Source organism: Cadophora gregata, assembly GCF_030347475.1.
Source record: "Cadophora gregata isolate MNR1 chromosome Unknown scaffold_4, whole genome shotgun sequence".
Taxonomy (NCBI): Eukaryota; Fungi; Ascomycota; class Leotiomycetes; order Helotiales; family Ploettnerulaceae; genus Cadophora; species Cadophora gregata.
This window is the reverse complement of record NW_026695927.1, coordinates 145,951-172,252: the sequence shown is the minus strand read 5'-3', so window position 1 is coordinate 172,252 and position 26,302 is coordinate 145,951. Positions and strand designations below refer to the sequence as shown.

The following is a 26,302-nucleotide window of genomic DNA, read 5'->3' as shown; positions in this document are numbered from 1 at the left end:
GGTTCCGTACTGAAATCGAGGTCGAGAGTAACGGTCGCAAGAGTTCGACCAGCACTTTGTTGATATGGACTTGCCGTAGGGGAAACAACGAAGGAATGAATAGAAGGAGAATTAAAATGATACGGCAGGCACAGCACACACACAGAGCAGAGCAAAGGCAAAAGAGAGAAAGTGAAGCCGGGAAAGGAGACGGAATGGAAACACTTGCCATCGTGGAATGGGCACATCTTTGATGGGGCCGTGCAAATGGCCGGTGGGGATGCTGCGATCCCCGACACTTGGTGTTTGAGACGCTGCCTCGAAGCCGCAGCCTGAGACGAGGGATCCCGCCATCCACAGAACAAGACGGCGTACTCGTGGCCTGTTTCATTCAATGATGATTCGCTGGCAGCCATGAATACCGCAAGTCCGGAACATGGTCATGAGGCCTTTCAAGAGTGTGATAAGATGAATCGTGATGAAGAAGAAGTGAAGTGTTGGACAACAATAATAGGGTGAAGTCACAGCACAACACTGGGACCTCGAAGCGAATGACACAGCATGGCTCCAGGGGATGGTGGGGCAGCATCAGTGGCGTCAACACGCTAAACCGCATCTCGACTCGCTAAATGGGTGACAACTGAACAGCCAGATTGCACTTCGAGGTCATTGCATCAGAGCTTCTCGAGTGCCAACCTCCATCCCAAACATCACCGTTCAGCTTCCTGTCTTCATCCTCCTGCCAATTGACCGTCGCAATGGGTTTCTCTAAGCTTTCTGTCTTTGCTCTCCTCGCTCTGCGTGCTGCCAGCGTCTTTGCTGCCGACGCTGTAAGTCGATTGTTTTTGTCCTCTTGAGTCCCCTCCCATGCCCTTTGTAAACAGCTTTGGGCTATCTTACTTTCAAACTTAAATTCTAACACATTTCCCCCCACAGGTCGAGAAAGAAGCTGAAGCTGCTCCTACAACTCCCAACCTTGCCCTCTCGGTCTCTGCCTCATTCCCCAACTCTGAGGTCTTCGGTGTCAAGCTCATCAATGGCCACGCGACCAAGGCCGTTCTTGACTTCACCAACAGCGAACCCGACCCAGTTACCATCTCCCTGATTGGCGGGTTCCTCTCTTCTCTACAGCCATTGCCAGTTGACGCTCCTCCCAGCGCAGCCGTCATCCGCAACTTGACTGCCACCCGATACGATGTTCTGGTACCAGCTGGCGAGAAGGCCACTCTCCCATACACCTTCGTCAATGACTTGAACCCAACTGAGCTCCGCCTCAATTTGGTTGCTGTGGTCTCTAGCAAGGCCGGTAACGTCTACCAAGTCCAAGCCTACAACGAGACTGTCCATGTCGTTGAACCAGCCACCAGCATTTTCGATCCTCAAATGTACGTCATCACAGCTTCAACCAAGTTGAAAAAGTATCCCAGCTAACCAACCCTCCAGCATCTTCCTCTACCTCTTCCTCCTCGCCGGATTCGTCGGAACCCTCTACTTCGTCTACAAGACCTGGATCGAGACTCTCTTCCCACAAACCAAGCGCGGAGGCAAGGGCGGCGAGCGCGCCAAGCGCTCATCTGGAGGTTCCAAGAAGGCCGTCCCAGTCGAGGAGCAAGTTTCCGTCATTGGAGCTGACGGACCGGCTGTTACTACTGCGGTTGAGGCGCAGAAGGCTTATGATGAGAGCTGGATCCCTGAGTACCACTTGAACCGCCCGACCGCTAAGCGGGTCAAGAGTGGAGCATCATCGAAGCAGAAGAAGCTTGTTGCCGAATAGGAGGATGTTCGATTAGGACGAGTTGGGTGTTAGTATATCTGTATGTGTATATATGGAGTGGAGGCGTGGAATGTGAGGGATTGATGTTGGCGGAAGACAAAAGCAATGTAAATTACAAAAGTCAAATGTCAAAAAAGGTGGTCAAGGTGAAGCGAGATTGAGGGCTCGGCGATGTGATTACACAGCTACGTGGGCTGCCAGAGATAGTCTCAGGATACCACGCCCGTTTTCATGGACGCAGAGGATACAACGACGATGACGGTTCCATGGCGACATCCTCGCTTAACGCAGATTTACCCCGTGCGCCAATTCTACCCTGCACTCCCGGAAACCCGCTATGGATATGTCGAAAGAGGGAGTGATACTACTGGTACTAGCAGCACCGAGGATTCAGAGTACCACTTTCTACAAAGCACCAGCTTGCAAGTCCTCCGATTGTTGTGTCCGGAGCAGTAATAAACTGTAGGAGCACACCAGCGAAACCATACGTCAATTCCAAAACACCAATATCAAGTTCAAGTTCGGATGCAATAATATATGATACAGTAAGGATTCCCCTCCGCCGAGCAAAAAAAAAAGGAAACAAAACTAACGCTCTCCATTAAAATATACAAACTAGAATCCAAGCGCTCCACAACCCTTCTCACCCCAATTCCTCAGTACCGCTACCACTACCACGCTCAACCTCTTCCTCAAGCTCAACCCCCCACCATCACCCTCCTCCCTCCATCTCCCTATCTATCCATTCTATCCTAAGCCAACCCCGCAGCCCCAGCCGCAAACTGCGCAGCCTCATCCGCATTCTGCGAGTACGTCAGATGCGGCTGCAGGACCTGGTTCTGCCCGTCGCAGATCTTGTCGCCGTTGTGGCAGATGATTTTTGTCTTTGCGGCAGACACGCCGGCGACGGGCTTGCCGTTCATGGGGTCGCCGAAGATGACGGCTGTTTATTGTTTATAATTCGTCAGTATATATCCATTCCCATTAACAAACAGACAGTATGTATGTATGTATGTACGTATGTATGTATGTATGTAGGTATGTAGGTATGTAGGTATGTAGGTATGGACTGCCTGGGGTGCATGTCCAGACGTCCGGGGAGGAAGGGAGGAAAGGTGGAAGTAATGGACTAGGTACATACCTGACGAGACTTTCGCAGCTGTAGCAGCAGGAAGCATAGCCGCAGCATTATGGACGAGCTGTCCTCCTTGACTAGATTGATGTCAGATCTTTCTTCCAATCAAACCCAATCCAATCCAAGGACTATAAGTAGTCGACCATCCGGAGAGGGGAGAAGTTCATTACCTGTATCCAGCCATCACGACCTGCGTATCAGGACACGCAGTCATAGCTTGCTGAACAAGCTGCGCCATCTTCGCGCTTCCTTTCTTATCACCTCCTGCTAGGAAGCCTTGGACGCTGTAGGTTGATCAGTTATCAGCACAGAACTTCAACCACCATCCAAGACACCTCTGTAAGTATCTCTCGAGCTGAACACTACAGCAGTGCAGTGCAGCATAGAGTACTTTAGGGTAGAGGAGAGGAGGAGACTTACTTCGCAGGATAATCCACACCCTGCACAGCCAGATTCTCCGCGCCGACCATCTGAGCCATGGCGTCGAACCACGGCGGCCCAGAGAGGCTCCCTACATTCCCTTGCTCGGTTGTGCCGCGGGCGAAGATCACAGTCATGGCTTTGCAGCCGCCGCCGGCTGTGAGGCCGTTTTGGGTGGTTGCTGAGCCGAGCTGTGTGGTGGTGGAGTTAGTCAGAACCTGATTTTTCATGGATGGATGGAGGAGGAAGAGGAGAGAGGGGAGAGGAGAGATGATGACGAGTAGAATTGTGGAAAGGACTTGTTGAGAGAGAACAGAACTGGAAATGAATGAGGTTTGAACGTACATTGTTTGCTTGCGGAGCAGGAGCCGGTGCAGCAACAGCAAACGGAAGAGCAAAGACAGTGAACTGAAGTATAGATCTCATCATGATAGAGTCAGGTATTGATTGGCTCAGCCAACAGAAGATAAGGTATGGAATAGAATAAAATAAAATAAAATAAAAAGAGTATGTAAAATTATAAAATATTGGATACAAAAGAAGTACTCACTCGAAGATCGAAGAGAAGACGAGACGACGGACCTACCCTTCATATACATAACCACCTTCTTTTCCAGCCCACACACACACACGCTCGCAAACTTCACTCACCTGCCACTTGATTTTGTCCCTTCCGTCATGAGTAAGTAGTTCCCTTCGAAGTTTTGAAACGACCTTCCGGCACTCGCCAAGCCCAAGCAAGCTTCAGTCACTCACTCACTCGCAAGTGAGCGAGGCGAGGCGAGGCGCAAGGGCAAAATCAAAACACGAGGAACAGTTGCGATTGGTTCCCCCCGCGAAAATACCCGTAGCGAGGAGCCTTTGCAGGACTAGGCTTCGGGCTGCGAGCCTGCGGTTGGTGGGGTGGGCTTTGGTACAGTACAGTGTGGTAAAATAAGAGGTTCTGTATCGAGAGTATGCACTGTATGTAGTGGGAATTATTTTTACAATTGAGCTGAACCGAACCGATCCGTGCCACTCCCTGCTGCTCGCATCAAATCATCATCATCTCCATCCTATCCTGTCCTATTCGCTATATGTCCTCTCGTTCCCTTCCTTATTTTCGTTCGTTCATGCTTCATCGTCAACGCAATGCAGATCAGAAACCTCGGTACCAGATCTGTATCGGTTCGATCGGTATATTTACCGTATCATTCCATCCATGTGCGGTTTTGAACCTGCTGCATTTCTCGTACTGTATGCTCAACCATGTCGGAGATACAATGGGAAAAAAGTCCATCCTCCCATCCCATCAAATGCCCACCATTTCCAAAACGCCTTTTCGCTCCAAATACAATGCCAAATAAAATAAAAATCATCAATCTGAGTCCTCCGAGGCAAACGAAAGTGGTCTACCGCCGCGTGTGACGGGTTCCCCTGCTTTCTCTCGTTCTACGGTCTGAACTTGCACTGCCTGGCGGAATAGTCAGTACTGAAACTCGAAAGTTTTGTGTTGGAAGGGAGAGAGGGGCGAATATTGTACTGGTGTTACTTACTTGCGCTAGTGCCCGTGTAGGAATCGGTATAGTAAGTACTACTGACATCCGATCTGTGCGACGACTTCGTCTTCTTGTCGTGATTCCTCTTCAGACCCAAGACAGCCGCTAGACCCAGCAGACCCGCTCCAACCATACCCAAGCCGCCGAACCCGCTATCCTTCTTCCTCTTCTCTGTGACTCTCGCTGGCCGCGAGCCTCCGAACCATCCTGTGTGGGTGTCTCGTCTGGCTGCTCCTCCTGCGTGGCTTCCGTGTCGGGAGTACCGCTCCTCGATGACCTCGACTCGCTCGGTGGACCTACGTCTCTTCTTGCCGAGACCGAAGATGGCGAGGAGGCCGTCGAAGCCGGCTTTGACGATGCAGCAGAAGCAGAGGAGGAGTAGGAGAATGATACCGGCGATGACGCCGATGACGATTCCTGCGATTGCACCAGCGCTCAATCCGCCGCCGCCGTTATCTTGAGTGATGGGAAAGCTGCTTCCGCTTGCTGTGGCTGGGGCTTGGAAAGGAACAGTTGTCGTCGCTGAGGTGATTGAAGTTGCGGTCGAGACGCCTCCGCTGGTTGGTCGAACTGGAGCAACATATGTGCTGGTTCCGAGATACGTTGAGGAGTATGCAGTACAGGTATTTGGGCCGGCACATCTTTGGTCAGCGGCACAGCAGATCTTGTCGCAGGAGGATTGCCCCAAACTTGTCGTGCAGATGAGAGGAGTGGCTGCCACTGTAGGTACTACGGGCACTACGACCACGGGCGTGGTTGCGACTGCGTAGCTGATTGTCGCTGTCTTGGTGACGAGATTGGTCTCGGTCCAGGTAGTTGTGTAGACTCCGTAGCCAGCACCACCTCCCACTCCTTGAAGTCCTGCAGTCGCTGTGCAGCCTGCTATGTTTGACGTCGTAAAGCAACCTTGTCCTTGTGTACAGCAGAATTGATTCTCCGAACCACAGTACATAACACATTGCCTGGGTTGGAGAAATGCGAAGCCGAGATCGTGTAGCTCATCCTTTGGATACGGTCCCGCATTGACCAGGTCAGTTTGCGAGAGTACCGTAAAGAGAAGGGAGAGAAGACTCGGAGGAGTCTGTGAGAGTCGCATCTTGTCGATTGAAATTGTGAGACTCTAGTTGAAATCGTTATCTTCCGCCGAGTGAGACCGTGATCGAGTTTGCGAGCTCGCAGCAGCGGTGTGGTGAAACCCCGCCCTCAAGCTTCGAAGCTTGCACAAGCAAAGGAATGTGAATGTAATCTGCAGCGCTATCGACAATCGGCCTTCGAATACTCGATGCGCACGAAGTCTAGAATTAGCGTGAGTGACTGGAATGTTTGTCTGGAATGGAAGAGGAATTTTGGAGAGGGGACTTAGAAAAGTAAGAGGTTGATATTGTGGTGTTCCCAGCCACCGAGTTCCCAGCCCTCCGAATTTAGTAACTTAGTTGCGCACACCCGCACGAAGCACACTAAAAAGCAATTAGCTCGTATTGAAGACAACCTAGATTATCAAATCGATATTGGGCATTGATAGTAGGCGGGCGCGAGTTAAGGTGTGTACTGTATGCAGGTTGTATGCAGCTTGCCTTGGTTCACAGTGGTGTGGCGTGATGGCCTACGATTGGAAGCGATTTGTTGACTTTTACCTTCTGGCTTATCGCACGACTCGCTGATAGTGGACTGGGCAACTGGAATCCTTTTCGCTTCGGCCTCTCCATGGCTGCAAAACTTGATCCACCCCCTGAAAATCTTCAACGTGGTTCGGTTCACCTTTGGAACACTGTCTCATGACATCACACGTCGATGCCAAATACAACATGCGATTTGATTTTTCTTTCAGTAAGAGACAAGTGTTCAGGCTCTGTGTACAGTCCTTTGTGATCCTCATTTAGACCTGAGTAAAATCTGTCCCCTTTACGTCTGTGGAGTTACGGCAAAGCTCTCGGGCCGTGCCTACCTAGGTTCAACACAGATGGTGAGCTGAAGCTAGCGAGCCCGGGCCCAGGCAAGGCAGCACCATTTGACAACTTTGTCAGCCTGAATTCACCCCACCAGCACCTGGCCATAATTGGAACTCGAGCATTTGAGCATAACACCTCTCAATAATACCACCGCAGCGCGCCACCGCAGCAAGACAAACCCATTTATTTCCAGTCGCTGTAAGCTTGTAGTTTCTGGTAAAATCGTCCACGCAGAACTAACCTGAAGCCCAGACTGCCTCTGTCACTAATATCAAGTCGCAAACCCACGCCATGTCGGCCTTCATCACCGACCTCGTACAATCCATCTTCACACCCGGCCCAACACCCACCCTACTCGTCGCAACCAACGTCACATTCGCCTGCCTCCAAGTAGTTCTCCTCCTCCTCCTCCTCGCCACCTTCAGCATCCACTTCGTAATACTCTCCCTCCTCAGCGCCGGCCTCTGGTGGTCAATAAACTGGTTCGTCAGCGAGCTCCGAGCAGCTCAAGCGGTGGAAGACGAGAAGAAGAAGAAACGCGCTCAGGAAGAGGCGAAGCACGCAGATGATACGGACACAGATGCGGATACGGTGATTGGCGCGGGCAATACGGCGTCGGGGAGTAAGGAGGTGGAGATTTTGGAGGAGAGTAGAGAGCTTAAGAATCGTGGGGGTGTAAGCGGGAGTAAGTCGGAGACGAGTACGGAAGATGAGTGGGAGAGGGTTTCGGAGAATGAGAAGGACAAGGATAAATGAATGGGCCCATGGGGAGGTCATGAGTTGGTAATGATATACCCAGTTTGCGAGATGGTGCAAGTTAGGACGTGCTGAAAGTACAAACAGTACCGTTCTTAGCAGATATTATGAGATAATCAAAGATCTTTCCCCTTGGTGGAATAGAAGCAGCTGCAATATTTTGGATTTCCTGGTCATGGGGCGTGTGTTGCTTTCTCTTGACGGCTGAACGAGTCTTGCTGGACGACACTGGTAACGTGGAAGAAATCATGGCATCGTGAGCAGGTTACTGATTATTAGAGCTCGCTATTCTGCTCCGCACATTCCTTCCTTCCCCTCTCCCGAATTTGGATTTCTCGTTCATCCGTTTCCTCTCAACTCATCTCGCAGGGCAGGGCACGGCAGGTCAACCCGATCGAACTTCTCAAAACAGCATGACATGCACCACCTCAAAGATTCTTATACTGTATAGTTCATCTTATCAAGAATCGCCAGCGTTTCGTCGAATTCTATCCTGCCGATACAGACTGTACTCGTTTCATGACGACTTTAGAATGTACGAGGGCCGTTTCTACATTCAAGATAGAGTAAGCCCATCAACCCTTCTGAACCAACTCAACGGGAAACTCCAACCATGTATAACAGGAACAATACTTTGAGACAGATTTATGATGGAATGAACCATGGAGAACATAGAATCATCAGGACGTTGATTTTCTTAAGAGTAGAGTCTAGCATGCCAAATTCATGAAGAGACGGGAGCAGCAACACTAAGAAATACGAAGGCATGAATCCTAAATACATATGAATCCATTTCTCAGAAGTCGAAGCAAGATTGATTTATGTGTGCCCAGGCCATGTTCTTTGCTCGCTTATCATGTACACATGATATTACTTCTCATTCACATTGGAGATAATATCGCATGCGAAACCCAGCGACCAAGAATCGAAGAGCTCTGGTATTGTCTGACGGGTTTGATGAGATGGGTAGACATAGCCCTCGCTCTTGTACCTATCACTCTGTCAACCTCTTCTAAGTTTTCGTTGCACAATAAGGTAGCATATTTCGTGCTATTGGAACCCCTCCCCGAAGCTCCACATGATCATCTTATTATCATATATAATTGGTATCAATGCTATTCTGTGTAAGGAAAATACAGATTCCGATCTGCCTCAACTTGGAAGTTGTTTGTCGATCTTACTGGACCTTATCTAAGAGTGTGAATCGTGAGTCCCATATCAAACACTTTCTCTGTTCAGATACCGAGATTGCTTACAGATTCTTTACGAAATGTCTGTGTTTGGAGCATTTCGGATGTCAATCAGGTTCATCACCACTCGAAGACTATGTGAAACATGAAGCTTTGAGGACAACTGGTTCTTTGTCTATTCCTCTGCTTATTTCCGCGTTTTTAAACACAGCCAAACCATACACTCAGTCTCTCACGGATTCGAGACCTCACGACAATCTATAATGCCGCGCGTTTATTGACTTAACGTCACCTGGTAATGTTTTGAAACAGCTGAGACATATTATCTTCACATGCTATTAAGCGAAGGAGAAGGGAAGACGTGGCTTTACCCTTCCCTCCGTAGCTGCTGCGCCACACTCCACCAGCGCTCTCGAGCTTCAATTCGTCTCAACTTTCAACCCCCTGTCCAGCTGCAATGGCGGTTCCAGCGGTGTACCGCGGCCAAATCATGAAGCACCAGCAGTCAGAATTTGCTCATCAGGAGTGTGAGGTCCAACCCAATACATCGGCTTCTGGCCATCCGCGACACGATACTTTCGCGGGAACGTCAATGTATTTGGCAGTAGTATGCATTAGTAGGTGGGGAGATATACTTGGTACCACTTAGACGCCGCCAGATATCGACTTTTGCCTTGCTGGAGGTATTGGATGACAGGCTTGCAGATCGCCTGGCCACCTCCAATCGCGATAACGCTTGCTCTTTCTTTCGCCTCACCCTCTTTATCCTGCTTCTACTTCGTATGTCCCTGGAGGTATTCCTTCTTTGTCAGTACGCTCTGCTACTTTGTCTTCATCTCGAAGACTAAGCTATTGTGAGCATCCTCGACAAGAAGGCTTTTGTGCATGCTTTGTCTGGCTTTTGTCACCTTGAGCCTTTAACTAGGTATATCCCTCACCGCACTTTTACCAAAGCAAATATACCCCATTCATACCATATACCCTCGAAGCTGGCCTTCGTACACTGCTATCCCATTCAATACCGTCAAAATGCCTCTCATGGAGACAGTTACAATAATAAACAAGTCCGGGAAGGTCGTCAGTACCGTATGTTGACCCCCACATTTCCCCAGGTTCCCTGCTAACGATAGTCCAGGGCAAGCACCTAGTCAATATCTTCAAAGATGCGAAGGATGCGTACCAAGACAAGAAAGCCGAGCTCAAAGCCGATCACCACGCCCGAATCAAGCACAAGAACGATCAGAAGCTCCTACAAGCTCGGGAAGAGACTCGATCAACCACATCCTCAAGACATTCCCATCGCTCTCGCTCCCACAAACACAGAGATCCTGCTGCTGGCCCATCCAGACCTCCGCTCACTGAAAGAAATCTATCGCACATTTCCGAGGGCAGCGTCACATCATCTCGAAGAAGTCGAAGTCACCATGGATCCCGTACTGGTCCTCACAGCCCTCGCGAGTACCATCCTCCTCAAGTCGCAACCGAAATGTCGCAGCCAGTCCTCCAAAGACGACACACCGACTTCCCAGATGCATCGCCTAGTGTTGCATCGGGCACACTTCCACCACCCTATACCTCACAGCTCTCAAGAATGCCGCCCCGCAGCCAGTCGAATCCAGACTTCCATTCAGACGATGTTGACATGAACCTCGCGTATGGCAAGCTTCCACCGGATCTACAAGTCGCACAAGTGGATGATCTGGAGAAGGAACAAGAGTTGAAAGCTACAATGAACAAGCTCGACGAGTTGCTGCTGGAAGCGCATTGCTTGCAGCACTCCGCTACGACAATCATCGCAAATCTCCAAGCCAACCCAGAAGCAATGGCAGCTGTAGCTCTGACTCTTGCCGAGCTTTCCAACATCTTGACGAAGATGTCGCCTGGTATCCTCACAGCATTGAAATCATCTTCACCAGCAGTCTTTGCCCTTCTCGCTTCCCCTCAATTCCTCATTGCAGGAGGTGTTGCTCTTGGAGTTACAGTCGTCATGTTCGGCGGGTACAAGATCATCAAGAAGATTCAAGCCAATAATGAAGCTCAAAAAGATGCCAACCGCATGGAAGAGGCGATGGTGTATGAAGGCACAGAGATGGGCAGCATTGACACTTGGAGGCGAGGTATTGCCGATGCCGAGGTGGAGAGTGTGGCAACCAGCGTTGATGGAGAGTTCATCACCCCTGAGGCAGCAAGACAGAAAAAAGAGCGGATCAAGGAACGCAAAAGAGAAGAGAGGAGAGAAGAGCGTCATGGAAAGAGTGTTCGGGCGGAGAGTGTCGTCAGTGGAAGCGTCAGAAGTGAACGCACTGTTCGAAAAGCTGGTAGCGAGGCGACTCTTCGTCAACGAGACATCCCCATCCGCTCATCTAGTACGATGCCTCCTTCTGAGAGCGGTCGTAGCTCGAGAAGCCGCAAGGAGAGTAAAGGAAAGGAGCTTGTGGTCGTGTCAGAGAAGGAGAAGAAGAAGAAGAGTGCTCTTTCTGTAATCTTCAAGCGCAGTAAGGACAAGGGCAAGGACATCAGAGAGAGCACTGTCTCGCACCGTCCTCGCGTCGTGTAGAGGAATGATATGAGAGATAAATCGATATAAAATCTACTTCATGCACAACTTCGACTGGCGAACCCTGGGCTGGTGTTGCAGCCTCAACTGTGGGGAATCGTCTGCGGCTCCAGATACTTTCTGTCACTGTTGCTTTCCAGCAGTCACTATACCTCAACCGGAAGTCCTTGTTCCACGACATCGTCCCACCTCAGGACGCTACAGACTTCGGCAGACGCACGACTAATGCACATGTCCGACGCATGCCAGCCAAGAAAACTTTCTGTTCTTCAACTCTAGCACAGCCTATCACAAGGAGGATGGTCAAATCGGGACTTGTTGGACCGGCGAGTCTGGACCGGATCCTCAACCCGCGAAATAAAGTTCCTTGCTCTGAGTCTCTGACTCGTGCTGGTATGCTGGCGTGCTGCACCTGGACGTTATTGACTGGTAACTCTTTTTCAAGTATCTCTTTTGACTGGCCTGGAAACGTGTTCCATGGCTCGCTACACGAATGTTGTGGCCAATAATTAGGCGAGCAAGGCAGTCCATGACGCTTGCTTCTCGAAGCGAGTCCGAAAAGGGGGCAGTCGAGTCTTTGGTTCAGGAATCAGAACAGACAGCTATGAGACGGTTTTCGATGTTGATATCTGACAGAGGAATGATCTCTGTATCTGCGATATGTAATTTTCAAACTCCAAAATTTCATGATCTATTATGTTATTACAATTCAAATCTCTTAAGTTATCAAAATATTGCTGTAACTAGCAGTAAACTCGCTCCCTTACCTGACTAAGTGCGGCCTCCTTCCCAAGTAAAGTCTAGAATGATCGTATCCACAATCCCAAGCGTTGCGGGCTGGGCGGCTGCTCTGCCCCAGAGAGGCAAAGCGTCGATTTCCAACTCCTTCATTGTTAAGTTCATAACGGCTCCAGATCGTAGCTTGCCCAATCAGTCCTCGGCTTTTGGGGCGGATGAGTGTCCGATAGCGAGGTCGCCGCTGAGTTTACGAACAGTACAGTACATCCATATAAGGTATTTTATTTGGCTTGAAATGGACACGATTATGCAATCGAGTGTTCATAAGGTTTCGTGAGGTAGCTCTTCCTAGGTGTCATTGTTGACCTGGGTTGGACTGGGATTCTAGTAAACTATCTGGCGGAGGGCGGCGAAGTGGGGTTGAAGCTGTTAGTGATATATATTTGAGTACAACGAACCTGAAAATGGAATACATCTAAAGCGCAAATGGACGGCAAGGCGGTGAATGTCCCAGCTGAATATTATTCAGGGTCCTGTAAATCATAATTACTTACATGAGATTTACAAGTTTCTAACGAGTTTGTACGACGGACGCCGACCCCTGCTTCAAGACCCGTTTTGCGTGTGGCGTCTGAGCATCATCGGCGATCCTACACTTCCACTTCCTTCCGGACAGTCCACCACTCGTACAAAGTAAGACACTTGATGACGGTAACATACACTCCCAAGAGAATCATGCGATGTTGTCCGGCTTTTGTCTTTGAATAACTTCTCTTCACTTCATCCGCCTATCTATTGTTTCTCTATACTGTTTCCTTGCGCATACGATCTTCACGGCCAGACATACGTACCATTGACGACATCGACACGGCTTCCAACTTTTGCGACGGCCCGGAGTACACACCCACCACACCGTCGACACAACATTTGCAGAAGCACCCCCTGATCTTGCACGGATAACAGAATAGGAAATCTGGCTTCCTCTCCGGAATCCTCGCGGCTGTGGGCCGACTCTCTATTTCAGTCTCCAGACGACGAGGTGCAGTCTAACGGTCCTGCACTGGACCTCGCGCCGCTGATGTCCTCCGTCCCCCACGACAACCCCGCTGTGTCCCTCCGATCCAGCCTCAACAAGAGACAAAAGACTTCGAAGACAGAATTTCTGCAACAAGATGGCGGGCTTGAGGCGTCCAGGGATGCACGGCAGATTGTGAGGCTGGTACAATGCCCTCGATGCTCGTATCCGTTGCAGGAACCAGTCACTCTACCATGCGGGAACTCCATCTGCAAGACGTGTATCCCAGAACTACACCTCCGACAGAATATATCGTATCCTGCCACGCCAAACCGACTGCAAGGCTTCACTTGCCCGTTTCCCACGTGCGGGGTTGACCATGCCGCCGGGGATTATAGCGTGGATGTGGTGCTGAACAAGATCATGTACATGGTGAGGAAAGAGGTCGAGGCATATTCAGATTCGGTCGAGGCTTCGGAAATAGTGCATCAGTTACAAGAACGGGATAGATGGTCGATTGCAGGCGTCACTTCTTTGCGGGATGAAGAGGTGCGAAGTCGGGTCCTGGCTGGAGGACGACTGATTGCAACGTATATAATGGCACAGATGGGGGAGTTGGCATACGATTCGGAAGTTGTATATACACCGATGTCACCGAATTGCGACAAGTCCGATGCGTTAGATACGGCTGTGCTGGAACACTTGAAGGAATCAACGAGGGCGGAACTGGATTGTCAAGTTTGCTATGGGCTCTTCCTGGAACCATTCACTACCACCTGTGGACATACATTCTGCCGGTCATGTCTGCACAGAGTACTGGACCATTCAAATCTATGTCCCATCTGTCGACGAAGGCAAGCTATCACCCCTGGAACGGCTGATAAAGCGCCTACCAACGTCATACTCTCCAAGCTTCTCACAGGACTCTGTCCAGAAGCTCTTGCTGCTCGTGCCGAAGCTGCGGAAGCGGAAGCAAGTCCCGGAACTCAGGAGCTGGACATGCCGTTATTCATCTGCACACTTTCCTTCCCCGACGTACCTACGTTTCTTCACATCTTCGAACCCAGATATCGACTTATGATTAGACGGGCGATAGAAAACGGCGATAGGAAATTCGGTATGCTTCTGCACAACTCGTCTCGAGTTCCCCAAGGAGAGCTGGGTCCAGTCAACTTCTACGAATATGGAACACTGCTGCATATCGAGAGTATGCACCTTATGCCGGATGGGAGGAGCTTGATTGAAACTGTCGGAGTATCTAGATTCCGGGTTCTGAAGCATGGGACTTTGGACGGATACACGATTGGGAAAATAGAAAGGGTAGACGATATCAGTATTGCGGCGGAAGAAGCCCTCGAGGCTCAGGAAACAGGCACTTCAGCCCTCCGGAGCATCTCCGCACAGGACCACTTCGGCGCACCACCGCACCACTCTCCGCCAATTTCCTCTCAATCCTCCAAACTCGACAGAATGTCGACACAAGCTTTGTTTGAACTAGGAGTCGCGTTCGTCAAGAAGATGCGCGAGCAGTCTGCACCCTGGCTACATGCCAGAGTCTTCCAGGCATATGGCGAGTGTCCGAGTGATCCGGCTGTGTTCCCATGGTGGTTTGCGAGCGTGCTACCCACTGCCGAGTCGGAGAAGTACAATCTGCTCATGACGAATAGCGTGAGGCAGAGATTGAAGATATGTGCCGGCTGGATTGCGGACATTGAGGGGCAGAACTGGTAAGTTCAACATTCATCGATAAGGACTCACATATGTGTTGGGACTGGACTAACTTGATGACAGGAATCAAAGTTCCAGCTGTAATGTCCTGTGACTAGCCGGCCTAAGTCTAGCTGTAATGATTTTGGCGGTAGCGATTGTTTATATGGGGACATCTGAACCGCATTGAAGCCACCACCATCGGTTGAAGGGCGAGGTTTACTCGATTTGATTTTCATGTCTTTCCGTCAATATATACAGTGGTATTGACCAGACAAAAAAATTCTATCTATCCCGCTTCTGCTGCCTTTTTATTGTGACATTTTCATGGAGTTTTTTTTCTTGGGAAGGGAAGGTCAGACTTTGGTCGGCGGCTGCGGTTGCGGTTGCAGTTGCGGTCTTTTACATTACAATTGCATTACATTTGATGATGGTGATGATGATGATGATGATGAAGGCATAGTTTAAGGGAACCGAACAGGATGGGAAAGGAAGATGAGAAAGCTCGCATGGCATCGTATTGCATCGCATCCCTTTTAGGAGAATGCAATTTCCCAATGATACTCTGTCAGCTCAGCACCGGCTCCTAGAAAAATTTCCGTGCATGGTTGGTTACCTTATCTGTCCAATGCTACTAGACCTATGATAATGTTTTGCCCTGCTGCGTAGGTAAAGATATGGGACGCGATTCCTAAGCGAGAATGTAATCAATTGTCAGTTCTTTTTCCAAGGCGAGGCTCTTATGAAGTAATGTATCGCTGCCAAATAACCGTCACTTTTGATAGTGAAGGAAAAGGCAATGTTGTCGATGGAGATAGGATGCTGACGGGCTTGATAGATAGATCGATAGATAGATACAAACTTTCGGGAAGATCGGGGGAGGTCCATACGTGCCGTTGCTTTTCGTCATTGATTGAGTAAATAGAGCTGAGGATTTATATGACTTTAGACTTGGATAGCTACAGTGATAGGCAAAGAGGGAAATCTTTTGATTTGAGAAAAAAACTCACATGAACTGTCAGAAGCTTACTTTGATGCTCGGCACGGGAAGCAGTACCGAATGGTAAGTCATCAATCTGCTTCAGGGGAAAACATTTCAAGTCTGGTTCTAAACTGTATACTCACAGACTCATGTAGTGACTAAGTGAACTAGAAACCTATCCATCACCTCTCCCAACCACAACAATAATCAGGAGTATGCTACCTCTTATCACCTCCCACAACCCTTTCTTTCCCCATCCAAATGGCAGCTTCAGACTATACCTCCTCAGTCTCCTCCTCCTCATCATCATCACCATCACCAATTAAGCACTCCCGCTCCAAACCCTACACCCCATCTATTCCACTACTACCCTCAGCAATCCCACTAATATTCATCAACGAAACCGAGCGTCTCACCTCCAGCCAAATCCGACGCGACATCCGCTCGCAGGTCCGGAAAGGCTCACATGAGAGACAGCGACGCTTGAATGCTGCGGCGAAAGCACGGCCGCTTGAGGCTGTGAGGAAGTTGGTGAGGAAAGGTGCTGGGAAGGAGGGGAGGGGTGAAGGGAGGGATGATAGGGCTAAGTTGGTGCCGGGGTTGCGGAGGTTGAGGATTTCGGGGGTGGAGAATGATAATGAGAGGGATGAGGAGGAGGAGGATGATGATGATGATGTTATGGGGCATAAGGCGGAAGAGAAGAGGGTGAGGGGAGGGAAGTTTTCGTTTGAGGTTGATGGGGAGATGTTGCAGCATGTGAAATGGGAGTTTCCTGTGGATGTTGATAGTGGGACTGGGTTTGGTTCTAGTTCATATTTTTGAACTCATCGACACTGCTATGTCAACATCTGGTAACGATCCGGATTTGTCACTGCCATTGGATGGTCTTCCCTCATCCGAAAACCGCTCACTAGTCACTTCCATGCCCATACACATAGATCGCTGGCCCTTCAAAACAAGTACGTCCTCGCCTCAAGTCATCTACTACCATCCCCATCCCACTCCCTTCCCACCACTAACCCACCACCCAGCAACGCCCTTCGCACTCCTCCTCGGCAACGACGGTCTCATCCTCCAAATGCACTCTCTCAACTGGCCCGAGCACCTCCCCCACCTCTCGAATTCCAACAACAACAACAACAACAACAATAACCGTCCCGGAATCTGCGTCTGGATGCCCTGCAGTATAATCCCATACCCAAACTCGGACCCCGATCATCCTTATTAAGAAACTCAAAAATCTTCCCTTGGATATGCAATAGCGCGGAGTATTTCTCCTTCAAAGAAGAGACGATTAAATGGGCTAATAAGAGATTGCAGCAGCACCCGACGCATGAGAAAACGATTGGTGGGATTGCGAGTCTGATGAGTTGGGAGGTGAGTTGCTATTATTGCACTTCTTAAACTCCAAATGCAGATAGTCTTGCTGCTACACGCTTTGCTGATTTTTGTACTGATTATTCATTTATTGTCGTAGAGTGCGAGGGGCAATATCGAGGAGACGGCGTTGCATATGGATGGTTTGGCTAGGATTGTATTGATGAAAGGGGGGTTGAAAGAATTTGTGTCCGATTAAGCAGTTTTGTTGGAAGATCCATTTGTGAGTGTTTTGATTATTTGCCGTTGTCAGATCTCCACTATGCTTGATCTGCCTATACCATTTTCTTGCATTTACTCGATATGAGGTATGCAGTATATGAATTGGGGCAAGTTGCCTTGCCATTCTCATTGTGTCGATTCGACTGCTACTCTTGGAAGAATCTTGGCCGTTGATCTCTTGTTTACGATTAAGCGAGATGGGCAGCGAGTCCAACACCGTTTCGGACAACGCGACTCAATCCAAATACAATTCCTTCAATCCAAATTCAATTCCCTGGATTTCAAACAACCCCCATCTAATTCCTCACTCAACCCATTCCTCCTAACCTAATCCTACAAAACTCAAAACTAACCTCCCAGAATCGACCTCACCGTCTCCCTCCTAACCAACTCCTCCCCCTGTTTCAGCGACCAAACTCCCCGACAACCAGCCCAATTCACAAACCACTCTCATCAAATCTCCTCTCCACCACTCTACACACGTATCTCTTACTTCCCCTCTTTTGAATTCGAGCCAAATAGCTCTCCCCTCTGTCCAAAAACAATATCCCTCCTTCGGGAAATGCACGCTTTGACATACAGCTCCCAGTCCAAGTCCAAGGCAAAGTCCAAGTCCAAGGCAGATTCCTATTTCCCAGATATACTCACACCACCGTACACTTTCAACGTACACGCTGGCGCTGGCGTTGATATCGACATCGAGAATGAGAATGGAAATATGTACAGAAATATGTGCAAAAATAAGAGCGAAAACAATAAAGGACTCCTCCCCATAACCCAAGCAACGTCCAACATCTACCGGCGCGCCTTCCTCCCCCTCCCAACACGCACACCATTCTCTTCCCCGCGTAACAAAAGAGACATGCAAATCATCTGCGAGTGTTTAGAAGATAATCTAACGACGACGTTTGGGTTAAATACCTGGGAGTACTGCTGTGGATTCTGTTGGTTGGTGTTGCGGCTGCCGGGGCTGCTGCTGGTGGTGGGGTTGGAGGTGGAGTTGGAGGTGGTAGTGGTGGAGTTGGAGGTGGTATGTGTGGGTGTGGTGTGGGAGGCGGGACTGGTGTTGGGGATGTGGTTGAGACGGAGAGGGAGAGGGAAACAGAGCAGAGGAGTTATCTGACGATGTGGTTTTATATATAGGGCTGGGACGACGGTTGGTTGGTGGGGGGTGAAGGAATGTAGGGGGGCGGTGATGGCGTTTTTGAGGGTTAAGAGGGGGGCTGATGGGGATGGTGAGGGTGATAGTAGTAGGGAAGGGGAAGGAGATTGGGGGAGGAGGTGAGAGGTGATATTGCGTAGGTGTGTTGGGGGGGGGGGGGGGGGGGGCGTGGGAAGGTGACTATGAGATTGAGGGCTAGTTTGTTTTTATCGTTAATTAGGAGAGGGAATAGAGCGAGATGGTTAGGTACGGGATTATCTAGTTGAGAGGAGATTTATTTTCGTATAAGAAGTTGAAAGTAAATAGCCTCTCGTTACTCCTCCATCTCAGTAAACACAGAGCTAGGATAATCAGAATGTAAAAAACTGTTCTCGTGATTGTAGAGAGATTCTCACTTCTGAAGAGTGGGCTGATTTAGACACTGATCTCGGATGAAATTATCGACTCACCATGTGGCGAGACTGTGTAGATGAATACAAGGTGTTAGTTGAAAACAGGCAGTGTGTATCTATCGCTCATCAGGTTTCCTCTATGATAACCATGGAAGAGCTTGATGGAAAGATAAAGAGGGAAAATCGATACATACTGTCCAGATGCATGACTACGAGATGCAGACGAGAGCTCTTTGAACATACCTGCAGCTGTCTAGGTCTTGAAGGATATGCCTCGCCTCACCTCACCTCCTTCGATCTCTACTGGTACCTTGGCGACTTCTAAGAGAGATCGATGTTCTGGCGCTGAGATCAGGGCATTTGAGTAGCACAATTTCGAAAAGCCGACTGTAGTACAAGTATCGTAATCTCGCTTGGACGAGTACATCTCCACATGTTGACCCATTTCGCCATGTCCTGGTAAGTCAGGTCAGCGGGAAGAATGAGGTCGTATCGAGGCAAGCTGAGATGAAGTTGACGCCGAAGAAGTATTGACACAGTTTCATTACAGTACAAGATTCCTGCGACCGAAATAAAACCCGGTGGAGAAAGCGACATTACGTAGTGCCCCATGCGCGGTTGTACCGGCGGCAAGAGAAATGAACGCGACTAAGTGTCTCCAGCACAAGCACGACAAAAATGGGTCTCATACAACAGGTCCCACTCGGAACCACAAATTTCAACAGAAATGGAATAAAGAAAGTGAGGAAATGCATAATAATAAGGTCTTGCCAAGTTTCAATGACAGCTGAATCTTAGCTGTGCATGAAAATAGACAGAGGTCACGTGTTTCAGACCTGGAATAAGGACGGCGCTGACGGGCGCGGACCTGGCCTTCTCTGAGGCCCTCCGACGTCAACGACTGTTTGAGAAGGAAGAACAGTACGAATGGAGAATTCGGATGCAAGACATATTACTACACCTTTGCGGTGCATGATGATCCGCTGGCCGTGGATTTCAGACCCGGTCACGTGTGTAAGAATATTTCAAAGAAGTCCCTTCAAGAGGGGAGGTATCTGAGGATCTTCTCGATGAGAAGAGAATTTGAAACGGTCTTTCGTCGGCCGGAAGGATGATGATCGGGAGTCGCCGTCATGCACCGGAAACAAATCCCGCAAACAAATCGGTGTGGTCTCGATCGAAAATGAGGCTTTTGATGAATATCTCCCCCCCACATCAACAGTTTCCCAACCACCCCATTTATTCATCCGAACTGCTCAGATGACAGCATGCAGCCATGATCATGATAAATGTGGAGACATATACAGGTGGAAAGTGAGTCAGAGCTCTCATGAAACAGACGATCTCGAAACATTTCCAAGGATACAGGTCCAATAGCAACGGCCAACACGAGATGAGTCTTTCAAGACCGCTTTCCTGCATTTCTAGTCGTCTCCTCCCATCTGCAGCGCGTGGATGAACGTCCAGGATTATTCTCGCTTGAGCTCGCGTATTGAGGGACCAATGGCACTGCCGAAGTGGCCCATCGCTAAACACGACCTTGACACGCGGCGCCAAAGGTCCAACCTCTCGAGTGTCGCAGCAGCGCTCTCGCTCACTGCCGGGCAGCGGATGCCAGCAGAAGCCATGGCATAAGGCAATCAAACCGGCGCTTCAGTGTCGGCTGTGCGAGATGGCGGCGCTTGAGTTGCGCGGTCTCGGTCTTCTAATGAGGGTTTTGTATGGGGGAGGTTCATGGTCGGAGAGGCGGCTCTTGGTTTCATTCGCAATCTGAGGAGCCGCCAGTCGCCAAAAATACACCCAGAACCCCGAGTCGCCCCCCTAGAAGAAGCCAAAAGTTGGCGTTACGAGCCTCCTCGGGACTACTAAGCAGTAACTTAGTGGACCGATCTGGGTTGAGGTGACGCGGGCGCCTCGTGAAGCTGTCGCGCAACAGGATCCGGACTTAGGCTCAAGGCACGGTCCAGCTCGTGTATTCGTGTACTGGTGTCGCCCCCCCCCCCCCCCCCCCCGCTTGGTGTTGTTGACCTGTTTTTGTGGACGAGAGAAAAAGCGCGTTGGCGCGCTGCATATTTGGCAACATCTGGTTTTTTTTCCCTTTCTGCAAATGAGCTACTGCTGCACTTCATATCCACATTTTCACTTCCTTGCAAGGATTCTAATTATGACTCAGAGATACTGCAGATGTAGTGCTGCCGGTTGAGCTCCCGCTGGAGAGGGCATGCTCGCAGCGCCTGTCGAGTGGCCTACCAAACGGCCTTCTGGGCCTGACCAAGAAACAAGCTTGGGTACACACACCGGATTCTGGGTAGCCTTCTCTCTCTTCTCCGCGTTTCACCTTGATTTAGACTCGCGGGACCCTGGTTATTGTCCGGAGGGATTGGGCTGTGCAGCTTCTTTCTTGTCGTGGGGAGGATAAGTATCAGCATGTCGCCTCAGGACTTTGTTGGTTCTTGATTAATTCGATAGAGCTTCCCCTTCTGTCGACCTCATACATACTCATATCTCTCTTACTTGTTCCATCATCATCATAGATATTCCAAAGTACTAGACGAGCTGTGCTCACCCACGAATCTCCTAGCCTTCTTCCCATTGTATTGACAATCGGAGCTGGCCTCCTCTTATCATAATTGATAGTGTCTAGTAGACACCAGATCTCATACTCCAATCCATCTCACTGCGTAGGTGAACCTATCCCAGCTCATTATGATTCATTATAGCTAACATTTGTCAGTCTGGAAGTAGTCAAGATGTCCTTTGACTACTCGTTCTCATTCGGTGCTGGCCCTGCCACGCCCCCGGACTTCTCTTTCGAGGAAGCTCTCAACAGTTCCTCCTTCCAGTTCGGCCACAGCCGATCAAGCTCTCATGCTTCATTGTACTCTCAAGGGTCATCACCTGAGTCTGTCAACACTCAATTGACCACACCGGCTAGGTCACCCATCAGACAACATGGCCCACTGTTGTTACCCAAGATCCGTCCTCAGGACCAAGAGATCCATTCTCCACCCAAGAGAATGAAGAAGATGGCAAAGTCAAACACTCTCCAGCCAACAACCAGCTTCAGACCATCTCACACCAGAAGCTACACCAACCCAGAGTCCATCTCCGTCACTCCGCAAGACAACTTCCCATCTCACACACGCTCAATGTCAACATTGTGCTCACCAATCTCATTCGCACCAAACAACAATGAGCGGAGAGCTTCCAGTGCAGATCTTCTGGATACCCAAACCATCGGAAAGTACGGTTTCCCAACATACCGTCAGATGCCAACTTACATCCCATCGGCGACCAATAGCCAGACGGAGACATTCAATCAACAGACATTCTACGTTCCTCGGCGTACTCCTTCGCCACTTCAGAACTCCATCTGTCTGGATGAGATGACATTGAGTCCCATCGATGACGGCAATAACACCACCATGATGGCTTATCTCACATCTCCAAACCCAGCACCTGCTCTAGTGCGCCAAATCAACATCCACATCCGCGATACAAACACAAAGCATTTCTGGTGGGACATCCGACAAATCCGCCCCTGGACAACCTTCAATCCAACGACCATCAGCGCCATCCCCGGTCTCCAAGCCCTCCTCAACATCAACCTCCCATCCTCCACCTTCCCCACACCACCCAAGACATCACTACAGCCCGAGACCGAGCTCGACCTCCAAAACATCTACAGCTCCTTCTACGGCAGCAAGCTCAACGCCGCTCTCTCCCTCTCCCTCGGCCAACGCCACCTCGTGATGCGCCCCTCGGCCAAATCCACCACCGACCCCTCCTTCATCTCAAACTACACAGACGACACCTCGCAGCTCATCTACGGCCGTGGCCTCGGCCGCGTCGTCGGCCTAGTCAAGTCCTTCGACCGCTGGAACACAGGCATGCGCGTCGAGGGCAACCACAGGAAAGTCGAGTACCTCCGCGGTCTCGCTCACCTGCACCGCCACATGCGCGAGCATGGCTGCAGATATGGCTTCATCATCACCGAGATTGAGCTCGTCGTCGTCCGCAATGGTGGAGACTCGGTGCCGCATTTCGGATACCTTGAGATCCAGACTATCCAGCTCGCTGCGCACGATAACCCTCGCACTTCTACTTTTGAGGAGGTGGAAGGCAGTTTCGTTGATGCGGGAGAGGAGAATGTGGTTCCCAGGAAGACGAAGATGACTGCGCTGTTGGCGCTGTGGTATTTGCATATGTTGGCTAGAGATGATGCTTTACCTGGTCAGGTGGGCTGGAAGAGTGAGATTGGTGCTCCTGCTGAGGGGACCAGACGCAAGTGTTTGCCGAAGGATGAGTGGATTCCAGAGCCTCAATTGGCGGAGAAGAGGGAGGCGAAGAGGATCAGAGGATGGGTTTGGCCAGAAGAGGCGGTTGGAAGGAAGGAGTTGGGGAAGAGAGGTGTGAGGTACAATTGTTAGGTGGTTGGAGATGGGTGGAAGGATAGGCTGCTGGTCGGTCGGTCTACTTGTTTGTTGATGAGAGATGAGGGATGAGATGAACGAAAAGCGGGATGAATGGATGATTGATGGGAGGATATATGAGTAATGGTTATTTAACTGGCTGCTCTAATAATACATATGGTTTCAAAGTTCACAAGTGTCTGCTACGTTTGTGTACTCTCATCCAAGTCCTGAGATGCTATTATTCAAACAACACCGTCAGCAATTATTCAATAAATCATGGTACTTTGAATACTACCTACAAGAGATCAGTGCAAGCTCACTATTTTGAACTTACCTACCTAAGTTTTACTCCAATGATCGGACTCCCAAAAGTTCTAGAGAAGAAGTCGAGCAAAGGATCTACAGGGGCTCGCGTCCATTTGCGGGGTAGTAAGCAATACCTACGCCTCAACCCCGCCATCCTCCCGCCTCCACACCTCCAACAACAGCAAATCAACACCACCACCTTCAGCCTTCTATCAACCATGCAGCCAATCGACGCAACTCAATAACCAAAAGACAAGAGAAGGAAGCACGAGGACGGCACAGCTTAGCATTACGGGATGGACCTCTTCCAAGATGTCACCACGCCCGTTGATCTACACAGCTACAGCTTGAGCTCGAACCTGAACCTGAACCCGAACCTGAACCCGAACCTGAACCCGAACCTGAACCTGACTCTCGATAATGGCATTACTGGCGAAGCCGTCATGTCGCCAGCAGACAGCAGCAGCAACAGCAAGTCGAAGCTCCAGCTTCCGGTGACCTGTGATCCTCCTGGTCCGGGGAATCCAGCAAAGCAGATGGTGTGGGTTGTGAGTACATATATGAATTCCCATTCTCTTTACCTTACCTCAGCATGAAGCTCCTCTCAGATGAGAGCATACTGTCAACACCATACATGCGAAACCGCTTTTGAGGACTCAACTTTCACCTTGCACTTTCAGATATAAGTCTGTTTCTATATTTATGTATATGTATCTATTAACACCCTCCCCCAGATCTTCGGCAGCACAGGACACATGGGTCGCTCCCTCGTCCGCCACTGCCTCAACCAAAGCGACCTCGTCTGCGCGGTAGGCCGCACCTTCGAGAACACCCTCCCCTCGATGCAAAACTGGCACCCCAACTGCCTCGGCACGCTCTGCGACGTGCGCGCGCGCGAGACCGTCACCGAGGTCTTCGAGACGGCCATCTCGCACTTCGGCCACGTCGACATCGTCGTCAACTGCTCCGGCTACGGCGTCATCGGCGCCTGCGAGGACCAGGACGAGCACGAGCTGCGCAACCAGTTCGAGACGAACTTCATGGGTACCCTGCATATCATCCAGTCCAGCTTGCCGTATTTCAGAGAGCAGGGCCAGGGGAGGTATCTCATCTTTAGTAGTACGAGTGGGGCTTTGGGCGTTCCTGGGTTGGGCCCGTATTGTGCGACGAAGTATGCTGTGGAGGGACTTATTGAAGCCATGCTGTATGAGATTGACTCGTTCAATATCAAGGCTACGCTTGTGGAGCCCGGGCTGGTGAGGAGGGATGAGCCGGATTGGGAGTCGAGTCCGTTGCCTACTTGGGGGCATTTCTTGATCAAGCCGGCGAGTGAGCCGTATTCGCAGGCGACGTCTCCGGCGTTGCATGCGAAGAGGATGGTGCAGTGGTTAGGGGATAAACAGCCTACTAGTGCTATCAAGTGTGCTGAGTTGGTTTGGCAGTTGGGACATTGCTCGTACCCTCCACTGAGGCTACTACTAGGAAGCTATGCTATCGAGAGTATTCGGGATCGGTTAAGATCTATCATTGAGGAGCTGGAGGATTGGAAGCACTTGCATTTCCCGGTGGCAGCTGATGCTCCTAGTGAAGACAAAGAAGAGGAAGCCGAGAACTCGGGAAACATGGACACGGGACCATGACATAGACATAGCTTTTGGGAAAATGGTATGGTATCATTTATAATAAACACCCCTACCCAATGCTCCTTCGCACCCCGTATTCAAGCACGAACAAACAACTGCCATCCGACAGCTCCCAATAACTCCAAATGTATGCTTCCCTTTAAACCAAATCCCCTCTACCTAACTTCCCGCGCAGCCGCCACGGCAATCTCATTATTAATCGCATCCGCCGTCTCATCCCTCGGCCTCCCCTCAAAGATCCGCCTCCAAAACATCGGCGGATCAAAAGGTCTAGACCCCCCATGAAGAGGCGGATACACATCACTAAAGAAATACCACACATGCCCAATCACCACGCCCATAATCTCATCCTTCGGTATCGTCCCATGCACCACCAGACTAAACAGCATCAGCACCCACGGCAGGTACGGCGCCGTAAACACCAGCAAGCCCAGGAAGCTGAGCCGCGTGTCTGGGTTCCGGCGCGACCAGATGTACACGAGCGTCGAGGAGAGCGGGTGTCCCAGGAAGGGCATGGACACCAAAGGCGAAAGGCAGATCAGGCAGGTCGTGGAGTAGAGGAGGAGCCAGGAGAAGTAGGCTGGGGAGCGGCCGGAGGATTCCTCCAGTAGGCGGGAGTAGCGCGTTAGGAAGAAGACGTGGAAGACGAGGTCTAGCGAGAGGGGGCCGAAATAGAGGAATGTGGTCAGAAGCCGCCAGTACTGTGTTTGGCACAAGTCAATACTTTACTCTCAATGAATATCCTTCCTCCTTGCTTGCAGGACGTAGAACAGACATAATGAATATACAAAGAGGAAAGTTAGAAGAGAGAAGAGAGAATAGGAACCATACCTGCGATTTCGAAAATACCGCTCGGAAACTGTAGAACAGCTGGAAGGGCGTCACGATCTGGCATTGTACCAGCGCGCTTGTGATGACCACGGCTGTAGTCCACCATCTCGTACAGAGAGGCATCTCCCAGAACCACTGCTCAAGAGGGAATCCAGCCGCGCCTCCTATGCCGCCATCTCCTCCTCCCATCATTTGGTCCATATTGGCTCGCTGT

General features: G+C 50.2%; 11 protein-coding genes across 11 annotated transcripts; 8 read left to right on the top strand and 3 right to left on the bottom strand.

Moving 5' to 3' along the window:
- Positions 1–475: 475 nt before the first annotated feature.
- On the top strand, positions 476–1,817 carry ONS95_009768 (uncharacterized protein). Its single transcript, XM_058503326.1, has 3 exons — positions 476–809; positions 916–1,364; positions 1,423–1,817. Exons 1-3 carry the CDS (start codon positions 738–740, stop codon positions 1,751–1,753), a joined length of 852 nt encoding a protein of 283 aa, XP_058360038.1. The 5' UTR covers positions 476–737; the 3' UTR covers positions 1,754–1,817.
- On the bottom strand, positions 1,818–3,816 carry ONS95_009767 (uncharacterized protein). The gene is made up of 5 exons (XM_058503325.1): positions 3,309–3,816; positions 3,059–3,172; positions 2,895–2,965; positions 2,364–2,696; positions 1,818–2,298 (listed from the first exon to the last, which is right to left on the bottom strand). Exons 1-4 carry the CDS (start codon positions 3,653–3,655, stop codon positions 2,506–2,508), a joined length of 723 nt encoding a protein of 240 aa, XP_058360037.1. The 5' UTR covers positions 3,656–3,816; the 3' UTR covers positions 1,818–2,298; positions 2,364–2,505.
- An 883-nt stretch (positions 3,817–4,699) lies between these two features.
- On the bottom strand, positions 4,700–6,993 carry ONS95_009766 (uncharacterized protein; the record flags this gene model as incomplete). Its single annotated transcript, XM_058503324.1, has 3 exons — positions 6,421–6,993; positions 4,844–6,303; positions 4,700–4,761 (listed from the first exon to the last, which is right to left on the bottom strand). Exons 2-3 carry the CDS (start codon positions 5,940–5,942, stop codon positions 4,700–4,702), a joined length of 1,161 nt encoding a protein of 386 aa, XP_058360036.1. The 5' UTR covers positions 5,943–6,303; positions 6,421–6,993.
- A 93-nt stretch (positions 6,994–7,086) lies between these two features.
- On the top strand, positions 7,087–7,551 carry PKR1 (SMK killer toxin resistance protein; the record flags this gene model as incomplete). The annotated part of the gene is made up of 1 exon (XM_058503323.1): positions 7,087–7,551. The coding sequence occupies one exon, from the start codon at positions 7,087–7,089 to the stop codon at positions 7,549–7,551; it is 465 nt and encodes a 154-aa protein (XP_058360035.1).
- Positions 7,552–9,770: 2,219 nt separating this feature from the next.
- On the top strand, positions 9,771–11,298 carry ONS95_009764 (uncharacterized protein; the record flags this gene model as incomplete). Its single annotated transcript, XM_058503322.1, has 2 exons — positions 9,771–9,827; positions 9,877–11,298. The coding sequence occupies 2 exons, from the start codon at positions 9,771–9,773 to the stop codon at positions 11,296–11,298; spliced, it is 1,479 nt and encodes a 492-aa protein (XP_058360034.1).
- A 1,816-nt stretch (positions 11,299–13,114) lies between these two features.
- Positions 13,115–14,873, top strand: ONS95_009763 (uncharacterized protein; the record flags this gene model as incomplete). The annotated part of the gene is made up of 2 exons (XM_058503321.1): positions 13,115–14,778; positions 14,843–14,873. The coding sequence occupies 2 exons, from the start codon at positions 13,115–13,117 to the stop codon at positions 14,871–14,873; spliced, it is 1,695 nt and encodes a 564-aa protein (XP_058360033.1).
- A 1,128-nt stretch (positions 14,874–16,001) lies between these two features.
- On the top strand, positions 16,002–17,340 carry ONS95_009762 (uncharacterized protein; the record flags this gene model as incomplete). The annotated part of the gene is made up of 4 exons (XM_058503320.1): positions 16,002–16,699; positions 16,772–17,008; positions 17,061–17,117; positions 17,218–17,340. The coding sequence occupies one exon, from the start codon at positions 16,002–16,004 to the stop codon at positions 16,560–16,562; it is 561 nt and encodes a 186-aa protein (XP_058360032.1). The 3' UTR covers positions 16,563–16,699; positions 16,772–17,008; positions 17,061–17,117; positions 17,218–17,340.
- A 4,303-nt stretch (positions 17,341–21,643) lies between these two features.
- Positions 21,644–23,323, top strand: ONS95_009761 (uncharacterized protein; the record flags this gene model as incomplete). Its single annotated transcript, XM_058503319.1, has 1 exon — positions 21,644–23,323. The coding sequence occupies one exon, from the start codon at positions 21,644–21,646 to the stop codon at positions 23,321–23,323; it is 1,680 nt and encodes a 559-aa protein (XP_058360031.1).
- Positions 23,324–23,910: 587 nt separating this feature from the next.
- On the top strand, positions 23,911–24,210 carry ONS95_009760 (uncharacterized protein; the record flags this gene model as incomplete). Its single annotated transcript, XM_058503318.1, has 1 exon — positions 23,911–24,210. One exon carries the CDS (start codon positions 23,911–23,913, stop codon positions 24,208–24,210), a length of 300 nt encoding a protein of 99 aa, XP_058360030.1.
- Positions 24,211–24,369: 159 nt separating this feature from the next.
- On the top strand, positions 24,370–25,254 carry ONS95_009759 (uncharacterized protein; the record flags this gene model as incomplete). The annotated part of the gene is made up of 1 exon (XM_058503317.1): positions 24,370–25,254. One exon carries the CDS (start codon positions 24,370–24,372, stop codon positions 25,252–25,254), a length of 885 nt encoding a protein of 294 aa, XP_058360029.1.
- A 381-nt stretch (positions 25,255–25,635) lies between these two features.
- ONS95_009758 (uncharacterized protein) lies at positions 25,636–26,194 on the bottom strand (the record flags this gene model as incomplete). The annotated part of the gene is made up of 2 exons (XM_058503316.1): positions 25,636–25,958; positions 26,089–26,194. The coding sequence occupies 2 exons, from the start codon at positions 26,192–26,194 to the stop codon at positions 25,636–25,638; spliced, it is 429 nt and encodes a 142-aa protein (XP_058360028.1).
- Positions 26,195–26,302: the final 108 nt, after the last annotated feature.